The following is a 26593-nucleotide window of genomic DNA, read 5'->3' as shown; positions in this document are numbered from 1 at the left end:
TTTATTGGCATTATAAGGATACTGAAATCAAATATAGAGTGTTGAAACAGTGTGCATTATCACGCTTATTGCTAGGCAAATTTATGAGAATATGAATCTTACTGACTTATTATCACACATATATATATCATAACGTAACGATCGGTTCAGTTGTCTCATGTGCTATGCTCAAATTCTAGTGCGGAGTTGTAGTTGTTTCTGCCACATTTTTGGACTCTGTAACTCCGTCGTTGCTCTCGCTTCCGCTGCGGGCCTCCGTGTCAGCATGAATAGCAGGCTTCGCCTTCTGGAAGGGCCATCGTCCTTTAGTTTCGCGGAATCTAAGGAGAATAAACGAAGACATGACAAATATCCAGTAGAGGTTGTACGAGAGGACGGAACCGTAAGTAGCAGTGTTGTTCCAACCGAGGATAGCGTTGAAGATGCCCCAGCCTCCATTGTTTGGTACATTAGGATTGCAGCACTGTGATTATTAGACAATCCATCTTTTTCAAGTTGACGACAATTACTTACGTTGACGTGCCACACAACCTTGTCAATATCATATGATCCAGGGCCCGAACCAAGCTCAGAGGCGTCACTACCGACAATATTGTTCCACTTTCCTTGTTCAAGAGACCAAACAGCTCGCGAGAACAAGCCAGCGCCGACAAGGTACAGCAAGCAAGTAGATGCGACAAGGAAGTATTGCAATCTTGTTGATGAACCTCCCCTGCGAAGATGGATTAGCCGCTGTATAATGGACAGTGAAAAGATACCAAAGGGCGACATTACTTGTACAAGATATATCCGACAACAAAACCAACTAGTAAGCCGACGACAACAGGAAGTGGCACAGCATACGCCGGAGCCGAAAATGTCACACCGGCCACAAACACGACAGCCTCGATGCCTTCTCGCAGAACGGTAATAAAGGGCAGGAAGAACATGGCGTACTTCTCCAAGACCTGAGAGATCCAACTTCTGTTTGATCCAACCTTGATGGGTGATTCAATGGCCTTGGCGAGCTTGACGCGCCACTTCTCTTGCATCTTACCAATGCGTAGCAGCGCGGCACCCATGATGGTGATGATGATGGACGCAACGAGCGAAAAGGCGCCCTCATAGTACTGCTCGCTCTTGTCCCAGGTGTTGGAGCCAACTGTGTAGAAGACGCCGATGAGAGCGGCGGCGATGATCATACAGAGCAAGAATCCTGAGGCAATACCAATCCAAATCTAAATAGTTAACGTATAAGCCAAAAGAGTTCCAAATAAGGGTTTTACTCTATTTTCTACTTACCTGTGCCCGCAGCTTTTTGTAAGTTGCGCGGTCAGCATTTGGGCCATCGAGCGTCTGCTTCAAAAAGGCGAGCAAGACGGAAACGATGATGACCGTCTCCAGCGTCTCTCGGAAGACGACGAGGAAGACGGGGACTGAGAAGACGTCTTTGGCCATTTCGGGCGACGAGTTGAGGCTGCTGGCAAAACAAGAACTGCAGCTACTGGGTATGAAGAGAAAGACAAAGAAAAAGGTAGGCTAAAAAATGCAAGGGAGAGAGCTGAAAATATTGATTCCTACAACGGCCATGGACAGGCGGGTGGTAGTCGGCAGCGTTGGCAGCATAAAGCGAAAATGAAGAGAGAAAAGCTCGGTTTTACCGCGACAAGTTACCGAGACATGTCTAGCCGGTCCAATTCTTAGATCAAACAGCCGGGTCCAGCTCCCAGCTCCGACTCGGATCAGATAAGCTTGACGAAGAAGCTTGTCAAGGAAGTTTACTTTTGTGGCACCTATTCTCCACCCCACTCCCACTTACACTAGCCATGGATGGTGATGGGTCGGGTCGGCCAACAAAAGAGAAAAAAAGAGACAAGAGAAAATTTTACCGTTGGGTTACATGGGTCTAATTTTATCTAGGGCTGTATGTGTATGTCACTGCAAGGATGGAGGGAATAAAACGGGTAAGGTAAATTACGTATGAGTGAACAACCTGCAGACAGCTTCCGCATGTGGGAGGTATAAGTCGGGGAGCTATCGGGAAAACAAAGCACTGCCGAGGCTGGTGGGATAAATCGCTTCAAGGTAACATGGTTGTAGGATATCATCGGCGGAATAGAAGCTGATATGGATACCTGTGACAGAGTGGCCTGGGGATCATGACAGTTATCATCTGATGCACGATTTTTTCACTCTTCATCGTCTATAAGTCTAGCTGCCTTAAGCTCACCTTAGACCGAGTTCTCTCTAGTTGCGAGGCCAAAAAGAATAGAGTGGCTCCATTATGACTGATATATTTCCTATTCTCTTGCTTTTTCTCTCGTAAATACGAACTAAAGCGAAACTAACAGGCTATTTCTTTGTGCGCTATTTTCATCCTGGCCCGTATTATTTGCGCTGTGGCTTACAGTAGCGACCACTACACGGGAACTTTGCAGCAATTCTGATCATCTTATCTGATGACGCTAACGGCTATCAATCCCACCAGCTGTGCCCCGCACCCCCGCTGTCAGAGCCGCTATTGGCCAGCTGCGGTACAGCTGCACCGTAATTGGATCTAGGCGATCTTTGCTGCCCAATCACAGGCTTGAATTAAGCCAAGTTTTATGCTTGTTCGACCCTTTGGCGCTATCTCGGAGACGCAGCGACCTGCTGCCGAAGCTGTCTTTTTCCGAGGACATGCCACCCGCATACATTGCTTGTTTGAGCCAAAGTACCTGCTGCAGTCCACTATAAGCAAGATAAACACCGCACTCATTACTCAGTGCTACCTAGTATTGGTTATTTAGCCTTGTAGCTTATTTATATGCATGTCGTATCCCTGCTGTGCTGCCCCAATGACCCTCAGCCGGAGGAACTGCAGAGCCCGATCCTTGCGCCGTTGGCTAATTGAAACGAAACGAAACAATCCAAGCGGGACGGTCTTTGAATAGTTTTGCAGCTTGGCTGGACCCTTGTTTGTTCTTCTGTCTTGGCAGACTGAGATCACGTTGGCCAAGAGCTCGTGGCGTCGAACCAGCTGCATTTTGGTAGCGCGTTTAAAGCATTTTTTTTCCGCCGGGTCTATTATCCACAGTTGCTTTATCAATCTCTGATGCGATAATCGGAAGTATCTCAACATTTTCTTGCCATTTACTGCTTTTCGGCGAGAACCTAGGATCAGGAGGCTGCCGTGAGCGAATGCCGATTCTGTCCCGTCGTATCTGCTTCCTCCCCCTTCCTTTCATCCCATCTCTCTATTCTCCCCTCCCCTCCCCTCCCCTTCTTAATCGCCTGCTCTGTCTCAGTGAAGAGAGATTGAGAGAGAGATCTCCAAGGCATCTTCCACACAGAGAGCTGATTTCTCTAGGCTTCCAGCTAGACAGCACAAGATGAATAGCTTCACACGGGCGGCAGCTTTGCTCGCTGCCTCTCTGGGCCTTGTCAGTGCGGCCACCGTCAACTATGATTTCAACATCACTTGGGTCACTGCCAATCCAGACGGAGCGTTCCCGCGTCCCGTGATTGGCATCAATAATCAATGGCCAATTCCTCAGATCGAGGTAAATGTCGGCGATCGTATTGTCATTAACGTCAACAACCAGCTTGTTAACCAGTCTACTTCCTTACATTTCCACGGTATTTACCAAAACGGATCAACACACATGGATGGTCCCGTGGGCGTATCTCAGTGCCAGATTCCTCCGGGACATTCTTTCACGTACAATTTCACTGTAAGTCTCCAATTGCAACCGCTCTTTCTTTCAATATCAACATCTTGACCAAATCGCCACAGATCGACCAACCAGGCACATATTGGTACCACTCCCATCATAATGCCCAGTATCCTGATGGTCTCCGCGGTCCTCTGATTGTTCATGATCCTAAATTCCCGTATAAAAAAGAAGTTGATCATGAACTTGTTCTCACTCTCTCAGACTGGTACCATGATCAGATGGCCACTCTTCTTCCAACTTTCATGTCAAAGAATAACCCCACGGGTGCTGAGCCGGTGCCCAAGGCCGTACTCATGAATGAAACTCAAAACCTGACCATTTCTGTGGAGCCCAATAAGACTTACATGTTCCGCGTTCTAAATATTGGCGCCTTTGCTGGACAATACGTCTGGATAGAAGGACACACGATGCGCATCATCGAAGTTGACGGTATATACACTGAGGCCGCTGAAGCTGAGATGGTCTATATCGCTGCTGCTCAACGAGTCAGCTTCCTCCTTACTACCAAGAACGACACTTCTGCCAACTTCCCCATTATCTCCAGCATGGACACTGTAAGTAACTGCTCGCAAATCTCATCTTGGAAGGAAACATAATACTAAACTCTCATATAGACTCTTTTTGATGCTTTACCCGAGGATCTCAACTACAACGTTACCGGATGGCTCACGTACGACTCTAAAGCCGACTTCCCCGAGGCTGCGCTCATCGATGAGCTCAACCCCTTTGATGACATGGACCTTGTACCATATGACAAGATGAAACTACTGCCAGAGCCAGACCAAGTTGTGCAGCTCGACATCATCATGGACAATCTCCGCGATGGAAAGAACTACGCCTTCTTCGACAACATCACCTACACTCAGCCCAAGGTGCCCACTCTCTACACAGCCCTCTCCACAGGCGATCTTGCAGACAATGTCGCCGTCTACGGAGAGTTTACCCGCCCCTTTGTCCTGAAGAAAGGCGAAATTGTCCAGATTGTGGTCAACAACCTCGATTCTGGACGTCATCCTGTCCATCTTCACGGTCATGCTTTCCAGGCCATTCACCGCTCTGAGGAAGAAGCCGGTACGTTTGCAGATGAGAATCTCTCAGAGAGCGACTTCATAAGCGTGCCTATGCGGCGAGATACCCTCGTCATGTGGCCGAATGGCAATATCGTTATGCGCTTCAAGGCTGATAATCCCGGTATGCTTCCCTCTCCAATTTCAGTAATATTATTCTCTTGTTTTAGCTACCAAACATAATACTAATTCAATATGATCTTAATTCAGGCATTTGGCTTTTCCACTGCCATCTGGAGTGGCACGTTGCTTCTGGCCTTCTCGCCACCTTTGTCGAGGCTCCTCTCGACATACAGAAGCAATTGACCATACCCGAAGACCATCTCTCTGTTTGCGCTGCTTCCAACACACTCACAAAAGGCAACGCTGCAGGCAACACTGCCGACTTCTTGGACCTCTCTGGCCAGAATAAGCCTCCTGGCACAATCCCTGGCGGGTAAGAAACCCCCTCTACCCTTCTTCACTGGAGCTCTTCCTTTCTCCTTTTCTTTATATTGATGTGTGCTAACGTGAATCTTGTCAGTTTCACTCCCCGCGGCATCGTCGCCCTCGTATTCAGCTGCGTCACTGGTATCCTCGGTGTCATCGTCGTCGCCTGGTACGGCCTCTCCACGCCAATGGAGATTGTACCCCTCGAAGTCTCCCACATAATCGAAAAGTCAGACGCTCCTCAAACAACCGGCGGTGTCACTAGCGGTGCATTCAAAGACGAAGTGTCGTTGAGCCATAACGCTATTGGCGAGGGTTCTTCTTCGAGAAGATGAAATTGATGCGTAGAGAGAAAAAGACGAAGACTTTAATATCGCGTCATACATAATTTTTTTATACAAGTAAATGAAAATTCTTTTATTGAGATACCCCTGATATAAAGCAGCTTTTTTGCTCTGAATTATTGCTGTGGAAGATCTGTAAACTTCATGTGACTCAATAGTCTCGTTTGTATTCAACACTTTGGTTTTATAACCCCTAATCTACTAATATTAAGAAATGATAATGAAAGAACAATAAAAATATGTATGTACAGTAGAGTAAAAAGAAGTGTAAAAAATGAAGGACAGAAAAGAAGGCGATACAGAATTGATCATGTTCAGCCAACCAACCAGAATAGCGAGAAACAACAGCACCCCGCAAGACCCCAAAATCAAGTGAAAGAAGATAGGATTGCATAGCTCTTCATTCCCAATGTTTCTCCGAATTTTATGTTTTATTGCATTTTTATTCCCTCCAGCCCATCTGTCCATACGGTGTGAAAATGAGACGAGTGTCACGACCGCCACCCCTATTTGTTAAGCCCCGTTTGCGCCAAGCCATGCAATATTAACAGCTGCTTGCCGTGAAAGATAAAAGAGAGGCATCACGAAGGCTAGCACTGCATAAATTTTCACCAAAACAACACCCATGTTGCGATACAAAAGGACGAGAAGTTAGATTTGCTCCGTCTAACTCGGGTCCTAAATGGTCAACAGTCGCCACAAAAACAATTTGCACAGCAACAACTGTCCCTTTAGTCTTGGATCAATATATCACTGTGTTTCGTTATCGCGACGACGTTTGACTGATTGTTCTTCGATTCGGCTTAATTAAGCCGTTCTCGCCTTCTTGCCCAGTCCCTTGGCCTTCCGTGTCTTGATGTCAACCTCAGCAAGCCACCTACTTGCCTTGACCAGCTGCACCACGTTGATGATCTGCTTGGCCAGCATGATAGGAAAGCTAATACCGGTAATGACCCAGGGGAGGGTAGAGTCCATTTTGTTGGCTCGGGCAATCTCGAGGGCAGCGGCGCTGAAGGGATCGGGGAACAGCTGTCGGAGCAGGGATGTGTTGACCGGCACGCCTGGCTGGATCAGACCACCGCTGGTCTCCTCCACGCTCTTGATAAGGTGGGGCGAGAGGAGCGGCGACGAGAAGGACAGGAGATAGAGCGCAATGAAGAAGACTTCGTTAAAGAGGCAGAAAACGAACAGGACAGTCTGAACAGGATTTGGTCAGCTTCATAAGCTATGATGGAGGAGAATTAGTCTCTGTGAATACGAACCTTGTTGGTGTAGTACAAGTTCAGAAGCCAGCTCTGACTCTTGTCGATGTTCTTGTGGCTAGAATCGGAGCCACCCACAACCAAGGTAGCATACATGTGCATGTAGTGGCTGGAGAAGTCGAGTGCAATCAAGCTCTGGAAGATGATGGCCCATCGCGGGAAGGCCGAGGACAGGAAGACTAGCAGGCATGAGGTAGTGCAGCGGTCCGTGACCATGTCCAAGACAGCGCCAAAGCGAGTCGACTGGTTAAAAGCTCGGGCAGCATATCCGTCGAGAGCGTCGAGCAAGCATGAAATGCTGTAGAGCAGCGAGCACGTACGAGGGTGCAGTGGCATGTAGTAGAGAGATGCAATAGCAAGGACGATTCGGCAGTAGCCTAACAACCAGCATCATTAGCGGCAGTTCATAGTTTTTCCCGTTTTTATCACGGAATCTGGTCCGTCCAGCTTCACCGCGTACCTATGATGTTAGGCCAGAACAGAAAGATGTTCTCGTCGCTGTCAGAATCAGAATCCGAGGCTTCCGGCGCATCGTGAGCTGAGCCATTGCCGTCCACGACGGCCGGGGAGCGGTCGTCGTCAGAGGTCTGCTCCAGCTTTTCCTGGGCGGCCCTTCTCCGAGTCCTGGGTGCCGACATGATAATCGAGTCTGGTGTTCTATCACGAATCTGTGCCGCTAATGTAGGAGGGGCAAACCGCGCTGCCAGCAAGCTCGCGTGATTACGGGCCGAAGGTGCTGCGTGTCGGCGGCTTCTTTATATGGGCAGCCTGGGCTAAGGCTTGAGGCGAAAAAAAAAGCAACGGTATCGCGGAGAGAGGGGTCGCCTGTCGAAGCTGCAGATGAGGTGGATCGCGGCGGGGGCAGGATGGAGAACCTGAAGCCGAGAGAGAAAAGGCCTCGTCGAGTGGAAGATATAAATGCCTGGGCGAAGGAGTGGTTGGAAATGTCCAGGCAAGTTCAGGAGAGCTTAATTGGAAAAAGCAGAGCTACTTGTACTAGCAGACCATAGTGGCGGACACGGTGTCGCAATTTGACGCGGCCGCTGTCAGAGCGGTGCCAAAATCGTGCTCGGAGCTTCAGCTTGGCGCAATTTACCGCAAGATATACAGTGTGATAAGCCTCTTTGGGTTAGTCAATACGCGTGGATTTAGGTTTCCGCGATAAAGCTTAGCATCCATCATCCATAGCGTAAAAGGGTATGATTTTGCAAGGCGCCCATGCGTAACTCGATGCCTTGATTTGATTTGGTTTTGTGCATCAATGGCTCGGTGCTGAGAGCGCGCATGACCGTTGCCTCGTCTTCTCTGAGAGGAGAGGATTGAGGATGCATCCAGCCACAGCATCGCCGAAGCAATGCATCTACAGCCCATATTTTTTTAGGCTCGAGCACGTGTAGAGCAGAGAGACTCGCCAGAGCCATCTCCACTATTAGTGGCTGAAGCTGTGCTGCCTTCTGGCCTTCTCAGCCTCCTGAACAGTCCATCGTCACCTCATGGTTTCATACGCTCTTGGCGCTGTGGCTGGTTGATATGCAGGGCAATTTTACTGCCCCGGTCAGCAATCTCGGGATGGCGCCGCAGGTCCGTGGGCAATATATTCGCGGACATTCAGCCCTGTAGACGTCACCGGACGAGGCCTCTACTCTGCCAGTGCCACCCGAAAGTCCGGGCAGACCAGGGTTTGGTTGGTATCCTGAAAATCCGCATTGTATACTCCGTAGACATACAATCCTCATACTCCGCGGCAATAAAAATCTTTTGTTAAAAGAATCAATTGATGAAATAGCTGACCAGTAGCGTGATTACAAAATTACAGTGTTATTTTACTAGGTATTAATAACATCATACGTTAGAGATTATGTTGCTCAATGGCTAAATGGAGACGCACACGGTGCTTACGTTGCTCCGGTTTGGGAACCCCGAAGAGCCTGCAATACAACTGTGGGAGTAGACTGGAGATGTAGGCTCCAGAGTTCAGTGATAGCAGTATATTTTAGACTATACCTATATTCTCTATTTTACGCCAATTTTGCGAGAGTTTTTCATTACACAGTCGTTCAATTCTTGATAAGGCGTCGGCGTTGTTCGGGATCTTACTTAAGCGAATGGAAAAGTTTCATACACCCCTCTTTTATCTATCCTGTTATAGTAATGCCCGGGAATCCTTAGCTACTCCAAAGTTCCAAGGCTCTTTTAATTTTCTCTCACTGTACTTTTCATTCACCATCTCAATTTTTCTTATTGGTGGTTGGAAATGGCTCAACTAATCACTTTGGCAACATGTTCTCTCAACCAGTGGGCACTGGACTGGGAGGGCAACCTTGGTCGAATTCGTACAAGTATCCTTAAAGCCAAAGAAGCCGGAGCTACCTTGCGAACCGGTCCTGAGCTGGAAATCAGTGGTTATGGATGGTAAGTTTGAGGGTATCTTAATTGAGGCCTCTAGAGGCCTAAGATATCATAATCATAGCTCGCATCAAATCGACCAGTTTCTAATTCTGCGCAATAGTCTTGACCACTTTCTTGAATCTGATGTTTATGATCATTCAATGGATATGCTATCAAAAATTCTCGCGGATACTTCCCTCCATGGCATTCTCCTCGATATAGGTCTACCTGTCATGCATAGGGGCTGCCGGTATAACTGTCGCGCAATTATTCTTGATGGAAAGCTACTGTGCCTCCGCCCCAAGATATATCTAGCCAACGATGGGTGAGTCACAGCTTTCTCTTTCGATTAGCCCCCCCAACATAGCTGTTGAGGTCATACAGTTTCCCTTAAACATACTGTATTGATGTGATACTGAAATGGCTCACCTTTTTCTCTCTGTAGAAATTTTAGAGAAAACCGATTCTTTACTCCGTGGAATCGGCCTAGATATGTTGAGCAGTACAACCTTCCGCCTCAAATCCAGCAACACCAAGGGACACGACAGATCCCCATCGGCGACGTCATCTTGTCTCTTAATGACACGACACTCGCCGCCGAAACTTGTGAAGAGCTCTTCACTCCTCAGGCGCCACACATCAATATGTTTGTCTTGCAGCCGCTGAGCTAAAATCCGTTTATTTACTGACTGTTTTTCAGGGCGCTAAACGGCGTTGAGATCTTCACCAACAGCTCTGGATCGCATCATAGCTTGCGAAAGCTAAACGAGCGTATTTCATTGATTCAAGAGGCTACCCGGAAAAACGGTGGCATCTATCTTTACGCAAATCAGTCAGGTGTGTCTGAGACTATAGCCGCCTATCTGGCTGGCCCTCTACTAACTGTCTACAGGTTGTGACGGTGATCGTCTCCTCTATGATGGCTGCTCAATGATTGTGCTCAACGGTGACATTGTCGCTCAGGGCTCACAATTCAGCTTGCAAGATGTCGAGGTGGTGACTGCCACGGTCGATCTTGAGGAAGTGCGAGCCTACCGCTTCGCCCCATCCCGCAATTTCCAAGCCGTGCAAGCACCAGTGTACGAGAGAATTGAGGTTGACTTTAGACTCACCCATGATACTCTCAGAATCCTTGAAGTCCCGACTCCCATTAGGCCGCCAAGATATCACCTCCCAGAGGAAGAAATTGTAGGTTTCCTTCTGGAACCCGAAAATCATCCAAGCGGGCGGTCCCCTAAACAGGACTTTCAATCTCCATCAAGGAGAATTTATCGCTAACCATTGGTGTTATGTAGGCCTTCGGTCCAGCATGCTGGCTCTGGGATTACTGTAAGTTTTCGATCATTCCCTAGCGCTATATACCCATCAATCTATAATTTCTGTTATCGACGCTTTGACTTATCTACTAACGAATACTCAAAGTACGACGAAGTAAAACTGCGGGCTATTTAGTGCCTCTATCAGGAGGCATCGATTCCTGCGCCACGGCTGTCATTGTGTATAGCATGTGCCGGCTCGTGGTCCAGGCCGTCAAAGATGGCAATGAAGAAGTAATTGCAGACGTTAAAAGACTCGCTGCTTTCTCCGATAAATTGCCTGATACACCAGAGGAATTTTGCAATCAAATCTTTCATACCGTCTTCATGGGAATGGAAGCTCAAAGCAGCAAAGAAACTCGACAACGTGCCAAGGACCTTGCTAGCCGTATTGGTAGCCACCATATAGACATGAATATCGACGATACTTTCCACGCCACAAAGAACTTGCTTACACAAGGTACAGGATTTGAGCCCAAGTTCAAGGTCCACGGAGGGTCAGTCGCTGAAAATTGTATGTATTTTTTTTTCTGTCTATGCTGCTCTAGTTTCACTGTGCTAACCATCTCAGTGGCTTTACAAAACATTCAAAGCCGCTCTCGCATGGTCATCGCCTACTACTATGCGCAGATGCTGCCAACCGTACGGCAACGACCGGGAGGAGGCGGCCTACTGGTTCTTGGATCCAGCAATGTCGATGAATGCCTTCGAGGATGTGAGTACTTACGATTCCTAACTATCATAGCTATAAATATACTAACAGAAGAAAAATAGATCTCACAAAGTACGACTGTAGCTCTGCTGACCTTAATCCAATCGGTTCCATCAGTAAATCTGACCTGTAAGTAATTTCACCCTCCAGAATACAAAACCATGTTAGATGGACAACATTGACACTGGACACTTGAAGTAAACGCTTCATTGCCTGGGCAAGCAAAAGCTTTGACATGCCTATCTTGGAAGAATTCATTCACGCCATTCGTAAGTCAACAATCCGCGACATACAGCTTGCTCTCACCTCGCTAACAACCAAAATAGCAACGGCTGAACTTGAGCCTATTACTGAAAACTACGTGCAAAGCGATGAAGGTAAATGGGCATTACCTTTGTTAACAGAGAGCGCAAACTTACAACAAATACAGCTGATATGGGTATGACCTATGACGAATTATCACGCTTTGGTGTAAGTAAATCAATTGCACGCTAAAATAATTAGCGCTAAATTTAGTCACAGTCATTACGGAAGCAGCATAAGCTTGGACCATACGGAATGTTCCTGAGACTCCTCAACGAATGGGGCGGCCACGGCAAATTGAGTCCGCGCGAGATCGCGGATAAAGTAAAGCGTTTTCATTACTATCACTGGCTTAACCGTCATAAGGCCACTGTTTCGACCCCAGCTTATCACGGTTCGTATAGTAGAAATTGTCCGAGATTGATTAATATTAACAATAAATAGCCGAATCCTACTCCCCAGACGACCATAGATTTGATCTTCGCCCTTTCCTTTACCCTGCTGCGTTCGGGAGCTGGTCGTTCAAGAAGATTGACGAAAGGGTGGCGGCTTTGGAAAAGGCCATGGAGCGGAAACAAGCCAAGGCATAAACTATTTGAATAGATAATCAAAGAGAAAGGAAAAGAAAAAGGAAATAGATGATGTGTCTAGAGTTGTGTACTTGACAACTCACCCAGTCCAACTCCTAGGAATTCTCCAAATGACATCCTACATCTTCCATACTAACCAAATACAACTAGACTATAGCTAGAGTAGGTTCTCTTACGGGCGTTTTCCTCTACATGTGCTCCCACTTAATTCTTACAACATGGCCTTGTTATAGTCAAAACTATCTGAGCAGTCATTTCCACTGCAGTCAACGAAATAGTTTAGGCATAGTTCCAAAAGACAGCAGCTAGCTCATAATCACATTTACATTCGCTTATAGACTGACTTTTATCCCAAACCTTGTAGTAGATGCTATAGAATGTAATATCCGATAGCATATATTATGATACGAGATAAAGGCGCCGTAGCAAGCAATCCTTAAACGCATTTATATCTACATTAAGACAATGGCCCGTGCGACTGCCAAATCCAAGTCCGAATGGGGTTTAGGTGTATGTAGGTCGTTGTTTGGAGAACTCAACTCATAACACCTCGCTTGCGTATCGCTTAAAAGCCGATGCTGCTATTGATAACTCAACGAAATAATGCCAAGGGGTCATCGTTTAAAAGGATCAGGCTCTACTGTAAAACTTTACTAATTTAGGCTATTTTCCGGCTTCGTATCAGCATTTGAATGAAGTCCGCGAGCTACTACCTAGAATCAGCAAACAAAGAGCTCAAGCATAGTGATACGGTCTAACAAACTCAACAACATGCGTCGGCCCTGTAGCTTACATGCTTGCACGGAGCAGCAAAAAGGAAGAAAGAAAAAAGAAAAGAAAAGTCTACGGTACTAGTACAGCCACTCAACTCAAAAATTCCCATCTAGCATTAGGCCCTCATTGAAATGGAACAAAAAAAAAAAGCGATGTGTCATTTTTGACACGGCTCCGGGGAATGCTTGCCGGCGGTGGTGGCTCTCTTAATCCTACTTGATGCTTGAAGCTTGAATGCAAGACGAGGGGAAGGGGGGAGATACGTCCCGGTCCTTTTACGGGGACGAGGGCTTAAAAAGAAACTCTTTCACGAAAAAGGAAAGAATCAAACAAAGAGAAAAGGTAGACGAATCGTAGAACCCGAAACAAGCCATGGCCCGGCATTAGTACGGAGCAGATGAAAAAATAAAATGCGACGATATTCCCCCAATGCAACCCTCCGGAGAGGCCTGCTTCTATCAGACACGAAACAGGCATGCGGGGAGATAGCGGGTTGCGTGTGGTATCATTCGTCATCTTGCTTTTCCTGCTGTCAGACTTGTCTAACCTGTTTGTTTCGGTTTTTCTCCTTCTCATTGGCACAAAAAAAATGTGCCTCATCAGCATAAAGCTTCCTCATCTAGATCTCGGGATGCCCGTCGATCACGGTACATGCGTGCCGCTGGCGCGAACCATAAGCTCAACTCGGAGAAAGATCTTATTTAGGGCCATGGGAGGTGTCCGTGAGGCCTATCCCCAGCTCTGCTAGCCGTTGGGACATGTGAAGGACGCTTGTAAAGGTAGCGTTAGCGGCTTTGCATTCATTGTTGGGTGCGGTTGAATGACTCGTTTTGCCAAATGGATGGATCTGCAATGCCTGCCTGTCTTTGATATCAATACCTGTTGTATTCACCCTCGTATTAGTACGTTTTTTCTATAATACTCCCATGCCATATCGAGTGATATTATTAGTAGCATTTGTATGGGAAAACTGGCATTAGCAAGCAGCATGCTGTTGCTTCTCCGTAATAAAGCGGGGATTTCTAAGCTGGCGGTAGCGAAAGACTAGGATTGTGAGTTGGGAATACAGTAGTGCCTGGCAAATGGGACTATCGTATATTATCTCCTGGTTTCGTACTCCATGGTCCCGTATTCCGTAATGCTGGGTTGTTAATTTGCCGATGGTACTGCTGGTACTTGTAAGGGTATAGGTGGCAGTTTGCTAGGTTTAGATCGGCCAGGGAAGATGCCGTCCCTCTCCTTTCTGTCAGGCAATTACTACAGGGCTCGCCGGGACCCTCAACTGCCGGACACAAAAGGAGGGAGAGACGGGGTATATCTTGGATGGAGACATCCTTAAGCACTCGGTGGATAGCTAGGAAGCTGTCCTCCAAGTTGACAGCGATGTGGCGTTAGCCTTAGCAGGCGTGTGTAACAGCTGCAGTGCGCAACAGACGGAGAAGTCCGTAGATGCACAACAGTATGAAGCAACGCAACCTCTCTAATGCAAGTGTCGCGGCCAAAATACCAACGGCGCTTGGGTTTCGTTTATCGTCTCTGGGGGCTCTTAGGCACACTATCCTAGAGCCAGGCAGGGGCCTGGTGTAGTTGAGATGCGGAAGAAAAGCCGACTTGTCCCGGCGAGGCCCGAGTCCAGTTTTCCTGCGTTAGCCGACATTATTCGCCTGTGCTTGCTTGCAGTCGTGCTAGCAATGGTGCTCTGTGCAAATGGCGAGAAGGGGAAGCCTTTGGCCCGTCTCTGTGCTTCTGTCTCTCTTGAAGGCGATTGATCGGATGATAACTTGGAGATGGATGAACAGTTCGGGTAGTTCGCACGAGCATGCATGTACTAGTACCCATCAGCAATGACATTTGATGGACTGCTGACGCTTTCTGCTCCCGCTCTGGCCCCCAAAAGATTTACCTCAGACGGGATAAGACGCCATGGAGGCTCGAGCATTAGCGCATTTGGACCTGCCTTTCTTTGGACGTTGCTAGTTGCAGCAGCATGCATTACGACAACGGCAATGCAAGGCAAAAGCAGGTCGAGGATAATAGGACCGCGCTTTGGCCTTGGCCAGGCCTGCCCGGGCCGGGCCAGCAAGATCGTAGCCTACTGATGCTACCACTTCTCTGAACAGCCGGCAATATTACCACTGCCCGGTAAGCAATAATGTCTTTCTGGTCGTATGAGAACCCCATACGCACCAGCAGTGCTACCTAGTATAGCTCCAAGCAGTCGTCTTACTGCCGACGCCTGAAGGAGGATCGCCGTCTGCAAGCAGCAGGGCTGCTGCCAACGCTATGGAACCGCAGTGCACTAGAGAGCTCCGCACAAACTTGATCAGAATTGCTAGCTTGCTAATAACCTCCATCCACCTTGTCTATGCTAGTGATGCGCCACCTACGGCCACTTGCACATATTCCGGCAAGTGGTGCTGCGATATGATATCGTACCAGCTCATCTAGGTAGCTAGTATACTCCGTAGCAGGTCTAGACAAACGTTGATGGGAATATATTGAAGCCACAAGGCGTCCCCAGCCTGGGAGTGTCTATCCAAGGCGTGGAAGATTATCGACCCCATCTCATCCAGAGGGAGCGGTTGGACACGGCGCCTGTTGGTTCCAAGTCCAGATGTTGGGTCTTGAGACTTACACGTCGCCGGCGGGTCTGTGGTGCCGAAGGAGGGCAAGGAAGAGAGGAATCGGCGCCGCCTCCAGCTCTTGGCTCTCATCGGATGGTGTGTTTGAATGTGTCGTGTGCCTCCAGTTTGTCTTATCGTCCTTCTCAGCCAGGCACTATTGCCGCGCACGGGGGTGCTTGAGTTGTCGTTGCAAAAAGTCTGGATGCCAGTTTGAGTGGTGCGAGTGAGAGAGAAAGTCCCTGCGCAGCTGAAATGGAACTCACATGTCGCATGTTGGCCTGCAGCGCTGGACTCGCCGGTTCCCGGACAGCCCAGAGTCGTACTGTACAAGTACTTCAGTAGACCGCAGCGCCGGCGCCATCACCATGCATAATCTCCCCCCAAGGCTCCGTGCATGGGAAGCAAAAAGCCCCGCCATCTCCCTAAAGCCATACCGCTAAAGCACGGAGTACATGTGCCTGTACTCGTACCTGCTGGAGCCCCAACTGCGAGTCCCAACTAGCCGTTACCGCCAGGCTAGGGTTGCCTTTAGCAGCGTCGTGGCGGGCCCTGCAGGGCTTCAACTGCCACGGAACTGAGCCTACTGGGGGAGCTACTGAGACCTGCTCGCGCGACTCCAGTTGCTAGCACTTCCTAGTAGCTAGCATGAGAACTCCGCAGGCCGCACAACGACGAGCGGCTAAAAAAAAGACGAGAGAAAAGTTTTTGCCGCCCAATATTGGCAAGGCGCGCTCCAGCATCCATCCAGCATCAAGCATCCAGCATCATGAACCAGACTTACTCTGATACTGCCAGAAGTGGTTTGGATTGCCCTGACTCGGGAGTCGTTTAACACTTACAGCTCTCTCCAGTTCATCATCTCAACTCCTTAAAGAGCCTAACCGGGGCTTTTCTGCGCTTGGGCCGCCGACCTTGCGAATAGCTCATTCGACGCTCTTCACTCCATCTCCATCTCCATCTCCATCCGTCTATCCACCGGCCAGCCCCTGGTCAGCGTCGAGCAAAGCCCTTCCTGCTGCGCTTTAGAGGCAGAGAGACCACAAAAAACTCCTCTTCTCACATATCGACCGACCCCCCGTTCGCCTTCGTCCCGTCCGCAAACCCCCTGCTCGAGCCACCCCAGCACACAGACCCAGTTGTCCCAATTCTGGGCTCGTTGATCCTGCTGCTGCAGGCACTTCCAGGCACGGTCCCCAAGCCCTTGTGGGATCCCGTTCGAGACTGTCGTCTGCTGCTATAGCGGCAATCGGAACGCACGCCAAGCTCGCCGCAGTGCCTCTTGGTTTCTTTTTATCCTCTTGTACTCTTGTATCCTCTCTCTCCTCTTCCTCTTCCTCTCTCTTTCATTTCGACCTTTGTCTATTAAAGGTCTGACTAGTTCTTTTGTGGCGCCTGTCACATCTTGCATCTGTTGTTGTTCATACTGTCTTTAGGGCTCCTCGACTGACCGAGCTCCCTTTTTGGACGTGGGCTTCACACATCTGACTGCTGAGCGACCCGACATCTATTCCTTCCAGGCCAGCTTCTCGGTTCCCTTTTTATTCTCATCACTCCATAGCCTTCTCCTCTTCTCGGGTGCACCGAATCTGCAGCCGTCTTTCACCAAGTTCATACCCTTTGTTCTTCTTTTTTTTTTCGGCTGTCGCCGGACTGCCTTTTGCAACATCGCAATATCGGGTATCGCCGCCGGCATTGACTCTCCTGTTCCGCTATATACTTGGCCCTCCTCAGACTCCTCCCTATAATTTTAACAGGGGATAAACCCGACATTGGACAGCATCTCCCCAGCGCAGTCCTATCAAATACTCACTACTTCTCTTGCTGCGCACTCGACGTCAACCTCTCCCTCCACTCTGCGCCAGCATCAATCCATCTTGTTCGCCACTGCTACAGACCCCCAACAACCGCAGCCATGGCATCACACCCAACCCTCAAGACAACCTTCTCCGCAAGGAGCGAAGCGACAACGCATCCTCTAACCTCCTATCTGTTCAAGCTCATGGATCTCAAGGCTTCCAACCTCTGCTTGAGTGCTGACGTGCCGACGGCGCGAGAGCTCCTTTACCTTGCTGACAAAATCGGCCCCTCCATCGTCGTGCTCAAGACACATTACGACATGGTTTCTGGGTGGGATTTTCACCCGGATACTGGCACTGGCGCCAAGCTGGCCTCGCTGGCTCGAAAGCACGGCTTCCTCATTTTCGAGGACCGCAAGTTCGGCGACATTGGCCATACAGTTGAGCTGCAGTACACCGGCGGTTCGGCGCGCATCATTGACTGGGCCCACATTGTCAACGTCAACATGGTACCGGGCAAGGCGTCTGTGGCCTCTCTGGCCCAGGGTGCGAGGCGATGGCTGGAGCGGTATCCGTGCGAGGTGAAGACATCGGTTACTGTTGGCACCCCAACCATGGACCAGTTTGATGATGTCGAGGATGCTAAAGATGGTGAGCCTGCAACAGTCAACGGCAATGGATCCAACATGATGGAGAAGCCTATTTACGCTGGTCGAAATGGCGATGGCCGCAAGGGAAGCATCGTTTCTATCACTACCGTTACTCAGCAGTACGAGTCTGCCGCCTCACCTCGATTAGCAAAGACAATCGCAGAGGGAGATGAGTCTCTGTTTCCAGGAATCGAGGAGGCACCGCTGAACCGTGGCCTCCTCATCCTCGCCCAGATGTCTAGCGAAGGCAACTTTATGACCAGGGAATATACCCAAGCTTGCGTGGAGGCTGCTAGAGAACACAAGGATTTTGTTATGGGCTTCATCTCACAAGAGGCACTGAACACACAGGCAGACGACGACTTTATCCATATGACCCCCGGTTGCCAGCTTCCTCCCGACGACGAAGATCAGCAGACAAACGGCAAGGTTGGCGGAGATGGCCAAGGCCAGCAATACAACACGCCACATAAGATTATTGGCATCGCCGGCAGCGACATTGCCATTGTAGGTAGAGGCATTCTGAAGGCATCTGATCCCGTAGAGGAGGCAGAACGTTACCGGTCAGCAGCTTGGAAAGCCTACACCGAGAGGCTACTGCGATAGGGAAAAAAAAAGAGAAGCGGAGCTGGAAGAGGCTCTAATCCAATGCCCGCATCATAGAATGCAATGTATTTAGGCGAACTCTTTTTATCTTCTTCTACTTTTTTTTTTTTTGTTTAGGGAGGCTGTCTGCTAGCCAAGACGCTATCCAGTTACGTTGATGTTTTTGCATGCACAAAGGTGGAGGCGAACTGCACATTGGGGCTCACTGGTCCGTTACTTGGTGGATCTGGATTTTCGGATTTTGGTACACTTGCGATTTACGGGAAACAAACGCTAGGGCTTGTAGGGATTTTTTCGGATCAAATATCAATGATTTATTTCTTCTGTTTGAAATAAAGAAGAGAACCAAATGAAGAAGCAAGTTCCAGCGAAGAGTCAATTAGCGCCGGCGAGGAGATAATAAATGCGGCTTAAGCATCGCAGGCATTAACTGTGATTATAAATTGCTTGGGTTGGTTACGATAGGGGGACTGTTAAAATTACCGCTTTTGTCTTTGCGGGCATGCTCAATGCATGGACGGCTAACTCAAGACGGTGAAGCCTCGATCTAGCATTTAACCGGTGTAGCATCTGCAAGTTTATTATCTTATGGTGAACTGGACAGAAATGGAACTATTGAAAGCTTTGCGACTGACCGGGTGCCCAATCCAGGCTAGGGAGGATAAGCTGCTTATGGGGATGATGCTGGATTGGTCCAGGCACGGAGCAACGCTGGCCACCGGCGTGCTACCCGCTGTTCTGCAAGATCGGTAATGTCGCCGATGCCCGTGTTTATAGATATACTGCTAACTAGGTACCTATATATATCTGTCTATATCCGCAAGTTAGATTTACTAGCCGTTTCTTATTCAACCACATCAGTTGGCAACCCGCCGTCTCAAATTTTTCCAGATATTATGAAGCAATATTTCGGCCATGAGGTAACCTCTTGAGATGCGCCATAGCATTGCAGAAAGCCGCCTAAATCAGAAGAAGCAAAGATCCGGAGTAAGTTGCACCGAGAAGGGAATGCAGCGGTTGAAAGTATCTGGCCAGGATGTTGCTACGACATTGGTCAGCTACTTAACGGAGTATCCAAAAATGGGGCCTTGTTAGACGTGGCAGTTATTGTAGCACAGGCTTCAAAGACTCCCGCCATCCTTTCGGCGCATGCCGTTCCATGTCTTGTATGATCCATATACTTATTGGTTACAAAATGCAGGCGATGGTGCTTGCTACAACTATAGAGTTGTATGTAAAATGAAAATAGTAAAAAATAAAACGTCAGATGTGCAGATGACGTCTTTCCATCAGTATGCATCTCCAAAATCTGGCCTTGGTGTTTTCGGGATGCGCGCGCCGTAACGCCGGACTTAACACGGAGTCTAGCACGGCCGTCCCATGATTCTCCGTATCTGCCGTGGGCCCCACAACATGCCAGCGTACTAAATCTCTATCTCTCGGTGCAGCTTCGTTGAATTTGAAATCTTACGCAATCGCGATCCTGCCTGGCTTTTCTCGCTCCTCTGAGCGTCGCTGTTCCGCCCTTCGACCGCCCATCCAGATCGACCGAGCGCCAGAGTGCGAAGAGACCACAGAACAATGGCAGACCTCGAGGTCGCAGTCGATGGTCGGGCCGAGCGGGGCCCGACTAAGAAGCGGAGACGAATTGTCATCTCGTGTACGGAGTGTCATCGAAGGAAGCAAAAGGTTGGGACCCAAAACAAGGCTGTGTTGATACGGTGTTGAGTGGTATTGGACAATGTTGACCATGTGTGGTTATAGTGCGATCGGGAGCTGCCGTGCGGGAACTGCAGGTCGAGAAACAAGGAATCAAGCTGTTTTTACGAGGCCGGTGCGCCCACCGCCCGCGAGCATGAAGCGCATGCCGGTCTATATTCCTCAGAGCAGAACGACGACGATGCGTCAAAAACAAAGGCTGAGCCGCTGTCTTCGGTGGCCTCGTCTTGGGGCTATGCACAATCAGGGGGATCGTCAACGCTTTGCTTCCTCCAGAAGATTGAGAGGGCCAGCACGGCGGATGGGGAGGATGCGCTGACCAATGCTTCAGCATCGGGCCACACATCACAACAGGATTCGTTTGCGGTGAGGGAAAAGTACAAGGGGCTTGTTCGGCTACTCCCCGCCAAGATGTACATTGATCAACTGGCCGAAATCTTCTTCTCCGATCTCAACTGGCAGTACTTCCTGGTTGAGCCTCAGAACTTTCACGAACTCCTGGACCAATGGACCAATATACCCTTCAGGCTCCTTTCTTCCCGCGGCCCAGAAGCTCTATCCCCAGACCTGAAGGTGTTTCCGGCACTTTTATTCCAAATCATTGCCACGGCACTCCTCGTTCTTCCCAAATCTCTCCATGAGTCGTTTGAGACGCTGAAATATGCTGCAAACATGACGTTTGAGGATCTAGCAATCGATTACAGCGAGTCTAGTATGTCCATCCTCGGTCTTTTGGGCACAAAGTCCCTTTGTACAACGTCGATTCAGACTGGATTCCTTCGAGCATCCTTCCTCAAGTATACAGCCAACGTTACGGAATCGGTGGGTGGATGTCTTGTCAACTTTTTATGGGACGATTTTGGCTGACATTGTATGGATTTAGTGGCACCAAGTTGGTAGAACGATAAGAGATGCACAAGAGCTGGGCATGCACCGAGATTCACTCGACCCAAAGCCGAAATCGAACGATGTAGAGAGTGTCTTGTTGAATCAATGGCAAATTGAGAAAAGGAGACATCTGTACATGATGCTTAGCTCATGGTAAGTACATTAAGCGGACGGAGGAGGCTTCACGTAAGTAAATTAAGATTACTAATGATGCCTTAAACCCATTCACAGGGACATTCACATGTGCCTCATCTTAGGCCGTCCCGGTTCTATGAATTGGAGGCATGGCCTCCCCACATTGCCTATTGACGCCCGATTTACAATAGCATCGGATCGGTCCAAAACTCCCGTCATCCCCCGAGAAGAAGGTGTTGACCCTCCAACGTCGTTGACGAGAAATATACTCTTATACAAAACAATGTTGCCGCTGCGGGACGTTTTGGACCTAGAACCCGAAGGGCCATGCCCCAGAGACTTTTCAAAAGTGCACAAGGTACAACAAAACATCATGGATATACACGACAGTATTCCAGCCGTTTTCCGGATAGAGAACCCAGACAGGCAATGGGACCACTTACCCGAATTGAACTGGCTTCATCAGGCAAGGTGTTTGTCTGAACAGATGTTCCACTTCACGCTAGTTGCGCTCCACCGACCCTACATCTTCCACCGAGAGGACAGTCGAGTTGAGGTGATCAGGGGCTGCCTCGGTATGCTGGATATGCAGAAGCGGATGTTTGAAGGGTTGCCGCCAAAATCTTGGAAGAAGTAGGTCTCATCCAAACCTTCAAGCCAAAAACACTTTTTGAGGAATTGCAGCTAACCTTTACCCTTTTTCTTCTCTTGCTTTCTTACAGCTGGCAGTTATTCTACGGTAGCTTTGATGCAGTCACGCTGATTGCCTCCATTTACATTCTATTTCCTTACGAGAATGCAGAGTTTAGAGAAATTTCGATACAGCACTGTCACTGGACGGTCGAGCGGTTCGCAACCATGAAGGATATGAACCCTCTCGCCAAGTCGGCACTGGGAGTTCTTCGAGCAGTGGTGGCTAGGCTCGTCAAAGCCGTTGGAAACTGCGCGCCATCTTCTTCTGTCAGTCCTCCTCTTGATCTCATGCGTCACAACTCCAATACCACTACGCCGCCGTCGACGAGCAAGACCTTTGGATCGACACCAGCAAGCTCGGTTGGCAGGGCTTCTATGGAAGGAAGCTTCAAAGGGCCTTCTGAATCTGTATCATCAGCCGCAACCATTCCATCAACTACCGAAGACTCGTCGGCCTGCCTTTCGACAATGATGCCCGGTGGGTGGGAAATGCCACAAGATGGAAATGGCTTCACCGGCATGGCGCCGTTTTTCGCAATGGGAGATCTCATCTATAAGGATCTTACAGTCGACCAGATCGACGATATACCACCACATACAGGCACGGATCCATTACCACTGGGAGACTCATTCATGTGGCAATTCGAAGGAGGCTTTGGGGAGGACACAGTGTGGCAGTTCTTGAATCAGCATCAGCCCAGCGGCAACGAAACCGGCTGAGGCGGGGGGACTTGATTCGAAGAGTGGCGTGATATGCTCGTGTGATTCAAAGGAGCCGTTGGTGGTGGTGACGGCGCGGATGCACAAGCCAGGGAGAGTTTAATGAAGTGGCTTGTTCACTCTGCAAGTATACGAGACTAGCTACCCGCTAGGTTTGAGGGATTCTTTCTTTTGCTACGAGCTACGAGCTGCAAGTTGCAGGGGGCCAATAGCAGAGGTTGAGTGAAGGCTTGCCCAGACTGTGCGGGTGATGAACCGCCAGAGCAGAATCTGTGATTGGCGCCGAGACTGATAAACGGCCCTCTAAGCCCCAAGAGGATGTGACGACCAGAGAGGCCGTAGCGCCAACAGAAATTCCCTTCCCTTGGCTTACTCGCGACGGCCTCGAGCATCCTGCTGCCACTGCTTGAAGTCACGAGCGAGAAGAGGCAGTGTATATATACAAGACCAACACGAGTGCTAGCAACAGTCCATGTACTAGTACGGGCATGTGAGACTGAAATCAGCCTCTCCAAGATCGAAGCGAGGCACCGCTAAGGCCGTTGGCAATGAAAATCGCCATCTCTCGATACTGTGGAGTCTTGTTTGGCGCCTGCGCTAATCTGCTCCGGGGGTCCTTTGCTGCTGTGAACCTTGTCGCGGGTCACCTTTAGCGGGTGTCAGCCTTTCCGCAGCTTGACAAACAGAGGCTTCAGGCACCGATGCCAGAGGATGTAATTTTATTTTAATATAAAGTGCTGTTGGTTGGTGACGGCGTTAATTTCACAACCTCACGGCTGCTCTGTAGGCAAAATCGCCGAGTCGACCAAACCCAGCGACAACTACTTGCATATAATTGGCCGCCCCCCTTTTATTTCTTAGCTTAGAAGATTTAAAAAAAATGAATGGATCCTGGTAATGATCGCTACTAAGCAGGCAAAAAAACTGCAACCCAAAAAACTTTGAGAAATCCTGCTTCACTATCATTATTTTTACATCTTTGTTCTAAAGTGGGAGGTTTGTTTGGCTCGGCTGCCGGCGCAAACACGTGCAGTGATAATAATAATAAGAGCAATCAAACGGGTAGTCACAGTGACGTGAAACAATACTGAGAAGCTCGGCATCACAAAAGAAGAAAAAAATTCTGGACTCGCCACCTTGCGCTTCTACAATACACAACCACTCACACATCATAGATCCGTTTTCCTTTTATTACCATTTTAACAATAAATTCCAGACCCAAGTCAAAACAATAGAGTGATAGTATTATTTCATAATTTCTTTTTCCTCCTCTATTTCAACCGTCTTTTACATTTTCGATTCCTCTCTTTTGCCAAGGGAAGGGCCGCACCAAAAAAAAAAAAAAAAAAAAAAAAAAAGTATTTTCACGGTCTCAAATACAGCGATCTAGAAAGAAAAGGAAAAGAAACCCCCGATCAAAGAGAGATTTTACAAAATGTCACATAAGATGAACTCATCCGTTGGGGCTGATATACGGGATTTTGTTCAGCGATTTCACGAGCTGCAAGTGCACAGAGATACGATGGATAATCTATTCAAGGTGTGTATCTATAACGGCATTATCCTTGATTTCTATTCTGCATCCCATCTTCCCCTGGGCAGTGGCCATCATCATCATGGTCGCTGTTGGGCCTATTCCAGAGCATGAGCAGAACGGATATATCTGTCATTTTCTCACGTTTTGCTCTCATTTCCTCCACCTACTTTTCACTTTCCTCCCTGCATAAGGCCACATGTACTTATTTCGATGTACCTTTAGGACCTTGTGATTTATTGCAATCAAGTCGAAAATGAACTTCGCCATGAAAGCCAGAGACTGCTCAACGCCCAGATAGATCTTCAAAATGCAGCAAATCTCAGATCAGATCTGGAGCGTCGCGTTCGCCTCTATGAAACCCAAGAGGAAGATGCAAAAGATAAAGTAAATAAAGAAATGGACAAACTAAAGGTATTTTCTCAAGCGCTGCCCTTTCTTTCCAAGCTATGGATTGTATCTCCTTTATAGAATGCAAATGCTGACAGCAGTCATGATAGAATCATAATCCTTACGTCATGGTCTTGATAGATGGCGATGGCCTTATGGTATGGTTCATTTTTATCCTCCCATCCAACAGCCACAGATGCTAACTTTCATCTCCTTACAGTTCCGAGATATATGGATCAAGCAAGGTCTTGAAGGTGGTAAAAAAGTCGCATATGCCTTGCGAGCTGCCGTGGCGGAAAGATTTGGGGAAGAGGCTGAGGACTTGGAAATTGTGGCCAAAGTTGTAGCGAATCTTTCTGGTTTGGGCAAAGCAATGCAGCGAGATGGCTGTGTAGATAGCCCGAGCTTGCTGAAAGATTTTACGCTCGGTTTCACACAAGCTAAAGCTACATTCGACTATATTGATGTCGGCTACGGCAAAGAAAGAGCCGATTCCAAAATTAAAGGTACAGTACAATCACTTGCTGTCCCTCTCTCTATCCTCTCTCCCTCTCTTGCTTCTACTATATGGAAAATGTGAAGAACTGTGGAAATTTATGGAGCTGACCTTGTTTGGTATGATACAGAAACGACTAGATGGCATCTACGAAATCACAACTGTAAGCATATAATGCTCGGAATTTCGCATGACGCCGGATACGCCCCGTTCTTGGATGAAACTCTTCAAAACGAGGCTACCCGACAGAGGATTAGCATTATCGAAGGCATCGCTACTGTCCCTGATCTTGTCGCGACCAACGTCAAGATCGAAAAGCTTGGAGACGGCCTCTTCCGTGACGACAAGCTTTCTGATAAAATCCCCACGCTGGCTCAAATAGCATCTAGCCAATCGCCACCAGCTCAGTGGATTGCATCTCGCACAGCCAGCCCGACAATTAGCTCCGGTTCCAGTCAAACTCGCACTCCAAACATGTCCTATGCCGGAATCGTTTCGAGTGCCAGTCCGCCGCCACAGATTACACTTCCCTTTACGCTTCCACGAAAACAGCACTCGCAGTCTGGGGCGGGATCGTGGCGAGATAAACCCCAGGCCCGTGTCCAATCTGAGGCACAGTACCAATTGATCCCGTCTAGCATACCGGACAATTGGAATCCTGGTCATCGCGGCTTTGATGAGCCCATCAGAGTGAATGTACAAGTTATGGAAACTATCAAAAAGCGAAAAGACAACGACAAGCTATGCAATAATCACTACCTCCGAGGGCCTTGCGCGAAGAAGGACATTTGCCCGTTTGCTCACGATTACAAGATCAACGATGATGAGATAAAGGCGGTTGCTGTGCTAGCTCGCCAGAACCCATGCTCGAACGGCCAGTATTGCGAGGCAGAAGACTGCATATATGGCCACCATGTAAGTGCCCTGTTTCGTTCTCTCAGCAACAATAATAATCAATATGCACACAGCATACTAACGTTCTAATTTTTCCAGTGTCCTAGCGTCCGAGACGGCGTCTGCGTCCACCCTTTTTGCAAATTCTCAGAAGAGGCACATCCTCCTGGAACAAAATACAAGAATGCTTACATCCATGCCAATTAGAAATGGGAAGATCACATGTCGGATATACCATGCGGTTCGGAAGCTCATTATGCTAAACTAATGAAGAAGTTGAAGTAGCTTAGCTTTGAAGAAATAACTGCGCTCTCATCTTACACAGCGAGAGAATGCGAGAGCACAAGCTGATGGTTTTAATTGTGCGCAGCAAAGTAATATTGGTCCATTCGTTTGAGAAGCGCTTCACGTAGAAATTAGCTATTGCTTGTAGTGTTAATTACAAATACGAGAATTGCTTGATGATTCATGATGCTGGCTTTGGACGTTCCTCTTTTAATATCCATAGGTGAAATAAATGTAACGGGATTGGCTTGAATTGGCAGAGCCTATTGCAGGGCGATTTTCA

At 48.5% G+C, this 26593-nt stretch overlaps 7 protein-coding genes across 7 annotated transcripts; 5 read left to right on the top strand and 2 right to left on the bottom strand.

Annotated features, from left to right (window-relative positions):
* Positions 1 to 122: 122 nt before the first annotated feature.
* GGI43DRAFT_390151 (iron permease FTR1/Fip1/EfeU) lies at positions 123 to 1830 on the bottom strand. The gene is made up of 4 exons (XM_083204288.1): positions 1282 to 1830; positions 775 to 1217; positions 514 to 712; positions 123 to 463 (listed from the first exon to the last, which is right to left on the bottom strand). The coding sequence occupies exons 1-4, from the start codon at positions 1435 to 1437 to the stop codon at positions 176 to 178; spliced, it is 1086 nt and encodes a 361-aa protein (XP_083066029.1). The 5' UTR covers positions 1438 to 1830; the 3' UTR covers positions 123 to 175.
* Positions 1831 to 3225: 1395 nt separating this feature from the next.
* GGI43DRAFT_11311 (Cupredoxin) lies at positions 3226 to 5634 on the top strand. The gene is made up of 5 exons (XM_083198938.1): positions 3226 to 3692; positions 3755 to 4249; positions 4310 to 4886; positions 4973 to 5198; positions 5286 to 5634. Exons 1-5 carry the CDS (start codon positions 3351 to 3353, stop codon positions 5524 to 5526), a joined length of 1881 nt encoding a protein of 626 aa, XP_083066028.1. The 5' UTR covers positions 3226 to 3350; the 3' UTR covers positions 5527 to 5634.
* Positions 5635 to 6172: 538 nt separating this feature from the next.
* Positions 6173 to 7662, bottom strand: GGI43DRAFT_11285 (CDP-diacylglycerol--inositol 3-phosphatidyltransferase). Its single transcript, XM_083198935.1, has 3 exons — positions 7258 to 7662; positions 6798 to 7174; positions 6173 to 6732 (listed from the first exon to the last, which is right to left on the bottom strand). The coding sequence occupies exons 1-3, from the start codon at positions 7433 to 7435 to the stop codon at positions 6343 to 6345; spliced, it is 945 nt and encodes a 314-aa protein (XP_083066027.1). The 5' UTR covers positions 7436 to 7662; the 3' UTR covers positions 6173 to 6342.
* A 1298-nt stretch (positions 7663 to 8960) lies between these two features.
* Positions 8961 to 12463, top strand: GGI43DRAFT_390145 (glutamine-dependent NAD(+) synthetase). The gene is made up of 14 exons (XM_083204287.1): positions 8961 to 9209; positions 9307 to 9510; positions 9631 to 9831; positions 9886 to 10022; positions 10078 to 10373; positions 10481 to 10514; positions 10608 to 11015; positions 11073 to 11216; positions 11276 to 11342; positions 11412 to 11482; positions 11540 to 11590; positions 11644 to 11684; positions 11736 to 11910; positions 11961 to 12463. The coding sequence occupies exons 1-14, from the start codon at positions 9052 to 9054 to the stop codon at positions 12104 to 12106; spliced, it is 2133 nt and encodes a 710-aa protein (XP_083066026.1). The 5' UTR covers positions 8961 to 9051; the 3' UTR covers positions 12107 to 12463.
* Positions 12464 to 17164: 4701 nt separating this feature from the next.
* GGI43DRAFT_11091 (orotidine 5'-phosphate decarboxylase) lies at positions 17165 to 19083 on the top strand. The gene has a single exon (XM_083198914.1). It carries the CDS (start codon positions 17417 to 17419, stop codon positions 18554 to 18556), a length of 1140 nt encoding a protein of 379 aa, XP_083066025.1. The 5' UTR covers positions 17165 to 17416; the 3' UTR covers positions 18557 to 19083.
* Positions 19084 to 19970: 887 nt separating this feature from the next.
* Positions 19971 to 22780, top strand: GGI43DRAFT_11093 (Zn(II)2Cys6 transcription factor). Its single transcript, XM_083198915.1, has 5 exons — positions 19971 to 20245; positions 20321 to 21097; positions 21159 to 21316; positions 21395 to 21931; positions 22021 to 22780. Exons 1-5 carry the CDS (start codon positions 20138 to 20140, stop codon positions 22709 to 22711), a joined length of 2271 nt encoding a protein of 756 aa, XP_083066024.1. The 5' UTR covers positions 19971 to 20137; the 3' UTR covers positions 22712 to 22780.
* A 1266-nt stretch (positions 22781 to 24046) lies between these two features.
* Positions 24047 to 26494, top strand: GGI43DRAFT_390137 (uncharacterized protein). Its single transcript, XM_083204286.1, has 6 exons — positions 24047 to 24251; positions 24471 to 24659; positions 24746 to 24793; positions 24856 to 25141; positions 25262 to 26046; positions 26125 to 26494. Exons 1-6 carry the CDS (start codon positions 24147 to 24149, stop codon positions 26230 to 26232), a joined length of 1521 nt encoding a protein of 506 aa, XP_083066023.1. The 5' UTR covers positions 24047 to 24146; the 3' UTR covers positions 26233 to 26494.
* The last annotated feature ends 99 nt before the right edge of the window (positions 26495 to 26593 follow it).

The sequence above is a fragment of the Trichoderma evansii genome (assembly GCF_050947405.1).
Source record: "Trichoderma evansii strain SZMC 28006 chromosome Unknown GGI43scaffold_1, whole genome shotgun sequence".
Classification (NCBI taxonomy): domain Eukaryota; kingdom Fungi; phylum Ascomycota; class Sordariomycetes; order Hypocreales; family Hypocreaceae; genus Trichoderma; species Trichoderma evansii.
This window is presented reverse-complemented; position numbering and strand designations above follow the sequence as displayed.